The sequence below is a fragment of the Nanorana parkeri genome, unplaced genomic scaffold (assembly GCF_000935625.1).
Source record: "Nanorana parkeri isolate BGI_ZX_2015 unplaced genomic scaffold, ASM93562v1 scaffold334, whole genome shotgun sequence".
Lineage (NCBI taxonomy): Eukaryota > Metazoa > Chordata > Amphibia > Anura > Dicroglossidae > Nanorana > Nanorana parkeri.
Window position 1 is genome coordinate 1,101,940 of NW_017306602.1, and position 7,080 is coordinate 1,109,019.

The window sequence follows — 7,080 nt, forward strand, 5'->3', positions numbered from 1 at the left end:
TGAAAAGGGGACTAGACAGACTGTGCTCCTAAGTACTCTTGTGGGCCAACAATACAAATCGTTTTTGTGGACCGAGTGTTTCCAGCCCTCCCAAATGCTTCCACTCTTTGATCTTTACAACATAAAGGCCAATAGTTCAGTAGTCCAGGATAAGGACTAGAAAAGGCTGTTTGAGATAATACAGGAGGTACGCTCAGGAATACTCTGAATTTCTGACAGGATCAACAGGTTTCCCGGCACGTAAACAAAATGCTTCCAATTAATGATTTAACAGCCCGAAAGGGCGCAAATAATAGAAGTTCATAGTAAGGGATTACATAAAGTGGTGTAACCTGTAAACCATGCCGACAGTATGCTACACTGTGTAGAAGAGACACATACTGTGTACAGTGAGGTTATTTTACACTGCACTGCCCTATTAGCTGGTCTTCCATGCCAAGGAAAACAGGTGAAGTGCTGAATTAGTTTTCACAAATAACTGCAGCCAAGTGGTTAAAAAAAGAAATAATCACGGCAGTAAGATGCCGGTCTCCTTACATAAGCAAACGCTACTGCTTATTGTCTTTAGTATGCAACCTTCAATACTCTTGAAAGGTTAAATTTAGCTTATTTTGTATGACAAACTACAATTCTCTGGCAATCATGGCAGACAAATCATTCTGTGATTTGTAACTGTGTCCATTTAATAATCTACATGGCTGACAATTGCTCTGGAAACAACACTAAATATACAGATTGGTTCAACAAACATTTGGCACAGTGAGAAGCAATAAGACATGCCTGACAGCCTAACTGCGAAATAAAACACTGAATGTACAGTGCCAGTCATGTTCTATTACTAGGGAGATTTTGCCTTGATCGTCCAAAGAACAATTGGGTCCACAAACAGATTAATGTCTTGCAGAAAATGGAAAAGTTTAGAATTTTACGAATGCCTTTTAGCCCTCGTTCACACCTGAACGTTTTGTAGCGCGTTCTACGCTCGACGAACGCTCTACAAAACGCTCAAACATCTAAATCCCATTGTATTCAATGGGTCTTGTTCACACCTTGGCGTATTTCAGCCCGTCCCTAACGCGCTACAAAACGGCCTACGCCTGAAAAGGTACATGTACTACTTTGGGCCGTTTTTGTTGCGCGTTTCCATTGGGATACAGCCAAGTAGCCCTCGGAAACGCGCGTTTGTCGCGCAATCTTTTAACCGCGAATCACGGTAAATAAAACGCGCGACAGACGCGCATATGCAATACGCCTAGGTGTGAACCAGGGCTTACTGAACTGCACCGCTACAGCAGCCACAAGTCCCCTCCCAACAAAAATGCCAAAAACCTTAGCAAATGCTGCTTATTTCTTCAACCAAGCCATAAAATCAGAAATCAAAACAGGCATCAGCACTAGGAACTTTGAATAAGCTATAGTTTACATTAGGTGTGTTGTATGTCATTCTTAGCATTCTGTGCAAATGGTTTAAAACATGTTTAAAGTGACACTAAACTCAGGCGTTTAATCTTGAAAATGTATCCTATTTATGTATCACTCGGCTGTAGATCATCAAATCATCTCTGAATTGGTGCTGACACTGTCCTTACTTCTGGAGGGTGGCTACCTTTGTTCCCTATGGTCCCTGTGTGTGTTGCACAGTAGTCACCGCTCCAAGCTCAATCCTGTGATGGACTACAATATCAGTACCAATTAGTAAACTGAACATGAGATTGTAGTTCATCTTGGAATTTAGCGTGGAGTGGTAGCTACTACAGGTGCACCGAAATGTCAGGCCGAAACCGTAAAGGTTTTTTATTTCAACTTTTTCAAGAAATTTAATTTTTTACTTTACTTTTAGGGGCTTCAGGGAAATATTAGGGGTCTAAACAGATCAATACAAAAACACAGAAAATCCACAGCTCACCTGCCAGCTAGCCTGCAACCAAATAGCCCTGTCAACAGTATGCGTTAAAATCAGAGGTTTTAGTTGCACAAACTTTTGGCCAAAAATATGTAGAAGCCACACCGCCGCGCCAAGGCACCTCTGCAAAGTGTGGTCCTAACTCTATGTATAGGAGTCTCACAGTGTGAGCATATTAATGCAGTCGATAAATTGCATGCAGGTGTACCAGAAGGTAGCCAACTCCTCCTAATAAGGTGCAGGGACGCACTGGAGGCACAGCAACCAAAAATGCACGCTGGGACTCCAGTGCGTCCTCTCAACCAAAAATAGTCAAACTAGAAGAAACATGGTACCTGCATGAATCTATAACTAGCCTTAACGGCAGGGTGCACATTGGGAAGGCTTACAATAATACAAAAACACAGAAAATCCCCAGCTCACCTGCCAGCCTGCCTTCCCAATGTGCACCCTGCCGGAAAGGCTAGTTATAGATTTTTTCTTGTCTAAACAGGTCACTGATATTTCCTTTTTAACCCCTTCGTGACGGGAGACGTACAGTGTACGTCTTGTCACTTTGTGCCTATATGACTGGCCACGTACACTGTACGTGACGAGTTATATCAGGCTTTGTAATGCCGGTATTTGCTGATTCTCAGCATTTAACAGTCATTCATTAATGTCTCAGTATTGAGGCATTAATTAATGAAATAATTAAGCTTTTTGTAAAAGCTTCTTCCTTTCATTAATGAAAGAATGAAGCCGTTACATGCAAATAGAGGACCGCAATTTGCGATCCCGTATTTGACAGCTCAAAATAGCAGAGAGGCAGCAGTGACTCACCTCACCTCTCTGCTATTTGTTTTGACAGTTCGAGAGCCCGATGTTTAGATACATTTCACTGAAAGAATACAATGACAAACACTCACTAATCACGGAGTGCTTGTACCTGCTCTCCATCCTGACAGCTGTCACAGGAGGCTGGGTGGGGTGGTGCAGGAGGAGAGCTCAGCCTCCTCCGACAGCAATGGCTGTCTCCGCCCACACCGATGCTCTCCTGGTGCGTGACAGGAGGCCGAGCGGTGCAGGGAGGAAAGACGCCGGCCGCTCACAGCACTCTCCACCCATACCGCTCGGTCTCCTTTGACAGTTTCTCTCCTCCTGAAAAATCACGGATGCACAGCTATTTCGGCCAGAAAATTGCACTTTCGGCATATGTGTTTCGGCGGCCAATATATCGGTGCATCCCTAGTGGCTACTTTACAACACAGTGCATGTTAGTTTACAGCTACATTAGTGCTGTATTTTTCTAATGAAATTGTATTTTCACCGTAGGCGTTTTTAACAGTGACCTCTCATGTTTAAAAGACTTGAAGCCTGCATCATATCATACTTGTCAGTAGATTACAACAGTTTGTTTTCAAACAGTAAAATATCATACAACTATTGTTTACATTGGAAAGCAGCCAAACATCAGCAATTTTAATAGTTTCAAGAAGCACTGTGGCACACATATGAGGCACACACATTCTATGCGTTAAATACAGTATGTAGTATAAGGGCCTGTTCACATGAGTTTCAGGTCCTGATCAGCAGACGTGGTGCTATGTGTTTTGCCGCGTTTTAGCCGCTTTTTTGATGCGTTCCAGTAAAAAAAATAAAATAAAAAAAAACAATTTTATGCTGGAGTGGGTCTGTCAGTATGTTAGCTGCAGCGCAGTGCGTTTTTGCGTTTCCTGACCGTACAAAATGTGACATGCAGTATTTTTCTGTCGTAACCTGAACGGACTGTGCTAGCGAGAACTGTAGCCCATAAAACACATAAGGATACATTGGGATGCATTTTTAGTGCAGGAGCGTACGGATCAGGTCAGCACAGAAAACGGACGTCGTGTGAACAGGCCCTTAGAAGTGACATCGATATGCATAACAAAATTATAGCAAAGTAAAAAAAGCAACATGATTATAAATGGTAATTTTAAATAAGAGAATAAATTGACCTCTTGGCCGTAATTGTTCTCCTCTTGCCTTCCCGATTCCATCTCTAATGGATTCTTCAGTGTTTGCAGAAAAAGTGCTGCCTTCCTTTTACGTTCAGCCTGCAGTTGTTTCTCTTTAGATTCTTTTGCCGCCTGTGCTAATTTCTCTCTGGCTGCTGCTGCCAGTCGGTCCTCCAGTTTCTGCTTTGCTGAAAGAAATAGATATATGTATTTTATTATATAGTACTTGATAAACTGAACAAAGAGAATGGCCACAATTGCAAAACCTCCTTCAAAATGTAAACAGCACAGTACTGTTTTGACAAAAAAAAACCAAAAACATATTTAAGGTTTTTAGATTGTAATCCCTCACAGGCAGGGCCCTCCTTACCATCTTGTCTTGAATTGTATTGTGACTGTAATGTCTTCCTTATATTGTAAAGCGCTGTGCAAACTATTGGCGCTATATAAATCCTGTATAATAATAATGTGCATTTCCACTTTTGCAGACAAATTTGAAAAAACCCCACTAAACGTTTGCATGTTCCCATTCACAAAGCATACTTACAAATTATTTTAAAAATACAAACTAATCTGTACAATTTCAAAGTGACGCTCTGGCTGTCACCAAAGACCCACTGTGGGCTTTCTCTCATTAACATACAATGCTTCTAGATATTTAACTCTGTTAGCACAGACTGTGTTCAAATCCAGTTTACAACTGATAATGAAATCTGCAAGCACAGTACCGACAGGGTTCATAATCGTATTCTCCCCAGCTTGCTTCCATTCTAAAGGAAAATTCAGCTTAGAGAAAACTAGTTGTACGAGAACGTAAGATGTTACCAGCAATTTTTCATTTTCTTTTTAAGTTATGCTACGTGATGGAACATATGAAATGTAAAATAGGTGTTATGCCAATTTGGCTGCAAAAGTAAAAGTATACTTTTTATCAAAATTTCACTTGGCATCCATTATAAAAAACAGTTCATAAAGGATTTGTGATCTGTTCCTTTGTTAAATCAGCTTTGCAATCACACTCACCTTATCGCAACACAAATGCATATGTACATATAAATGCCTGTTGTATCATTTATTGACCCAAAAGAGCAGAATGTATATTCAAAAACTGTAGGCGCATTCTTAAACATATTACAGAATTACCTCAAGTGGCCTCCAAATGGGTTTAAATGTTTCATTGAAGAGCCCAGCTAAGCTATAATTTAGCTAGCACACATTTTTGTAGCGCAGCTTGCAGGTTTACTTCATAATAAATGCCTGCCTTGCCTGCTATGCTCAATAACCTGCTTATACTATACAAGGGTAACTGACATTTTTGAGATACTCCAAACATAGGTAGTGTACGAATTCTTTACTGCGCATGCATTAAAATTCAACATCTTAGAAACATATGCACAGCAGTTTCACTCCGCCAGGACTATTCCAGCAGCCGCAAGACACATTACGAAGTGACGAGTCATGGAGCTGCAACGAGATGATTTTAAAGTTGGCTTGGACGAACACTGTATGCAGAGGTTACACTCTGCATTTGGGGATGAAGCACCATCGAGGGCAACTATCTTCAGATGGTTTAGAGAATTTAGAAGAGGCCGTAGGAATTGAAAGAATCCTGAGCTTCATGGGAGAGAGTCCTGCAATATATGTATGTATAAAAGTGATGTGTGGCTGGTACCACACTTTGAGCAGTTGCCTTTCTGTGAACGTACAAAGTTGATCAAACAGTGAAGACAAACATCAAGAACAGGAATGTTCTGTATTTCACTGGTGATACAACTCCTTTCTGTAAATTCTGATTGGTATGTTGAATACGAGAAGAGAATTTGCTGCAGAAGAAACTTTCATAGCCTTCAATAAAAACGAAAACCTATCTGCGCAGAAAAAGATTAGTCCCAGATGTTTCCGTAATACTTTGAGATGGTTTTGGCACTTGGCTGTCCCATATGTCAACACACATCATCTAGACTACATCAATATTCTCGTTAAAATTACAACCATAGATAAAAGACAGGGGAAAAATCTGCAAAAAATGTATTGGAGGTTGTAGTCCACGTGGGTTTCCAACCCCTTAAATGTGTCATTTTATGTGTCCGAAATCTGACTATTCCAATTGATATTTAGATGACACATAGACCTCCAACATCTGAATTCAATTAGTCCCAGTTCATGATAAAGCACAAAAAGGTGAGAGGATCAGTCTGGCCATTCAGCCAATTGAAACTGAGGCAGGTAAAAAACACAATTTTCATTTTAGCTGCTTTGTCTAAATTTAACAAAACAAATCTTGGCTGTGCATTTGAGACAAAACACCACATTTGCATACAAATAAACCTTCTCAAACATTTGGGACAACAAGCCCTGACATGCTACATGTTAATTTGAATTTGACATTCAGACATTGCCACTTCACCAAACAGAATGCAGAATTGATTGGGCTTGTAAAGACAAATGCAAAATAATATACTATAAACTGCTACACAGCAAACCGTAGAAACTTTCATTTTATTAATTTAGGATATTATGGTCGCAATCAAACTGACATGTGCATTTAAAAGTAATTTCTATTAGTATTCCCACTGGGCGTTTAGCTGCATTTAAAGAAAAGAGAATTCTGTCAATCCAGGATCCAATCAGAAACTATAAATGCACGTAAAACGCGGCTAAACCAACAAAAAGGCAAGTATTTTGAAACACAGAAGAAACTGATTTTAGAACCATAAAGTTTGTTTCTTATTTTCCAATCATTTCTCTTGCATGTAAATAACCTAATCACAGGAGTGCTAGTGTGAATGTCAGACTCATTCACCTTACCAACCGCTCAGTGTCTGCATCCCCCCTCTGCCAATCCCTACACTGGCTTCCACTCGCCCAGAGGAAAAAATAAAAAATATTAACAGTCACTTATAAAGCCATCCACAACTCCGCCCCCGGATATATCTCAGACCTTGTCTCAAAGTATCACCCTAACCGTCCGCTCATCCATTGACCACCTGCTTTCCAGCTCCCTTGTCCACTCCTCCCATACTCGCCTCCAGGACTTCTCTAGAGTCTCTCCCATCCTCTGGAACTCTTTACCCCAACCTGTCCATCTATCTCCCACCTTGACTGCCTTTAGGCGTTCCCTAAAGACTCATCTCTTCAAGGAAGCCTATCCCACCTCGACCTAACCACTGTACCTTCACATTCTCAAATAATTCATCC

The 7,080-nt window shown here is 40.7% G+C and overlaps 1 protein-coding gene across 2 annotated transcripts in view; it reads right to left on the minus strand.

Annotated features, from left to right (window-relative positions):
* The window catches only part of SFSWAP (splicing factor SWAP homolog), a 111,049-nt gene that overhangs the window by 25,379 nt on the left and 78,590 nt on the right, over positions 1 to 7,080 (minus strand). For both annotated transcript variants that reach the window (XM_018558356.1, XM_018558355.1), the window contains one exon: positions 3,883 to 4,070. In XM_018558356.1, the coding sequence (XP_018413858.1) occupies positions 3,883 to 4,070 (188 nt within the window). The remainder of the gene's footprint in view (positions 1 to 3,882; positions 4,071 to 7,080) is intronic.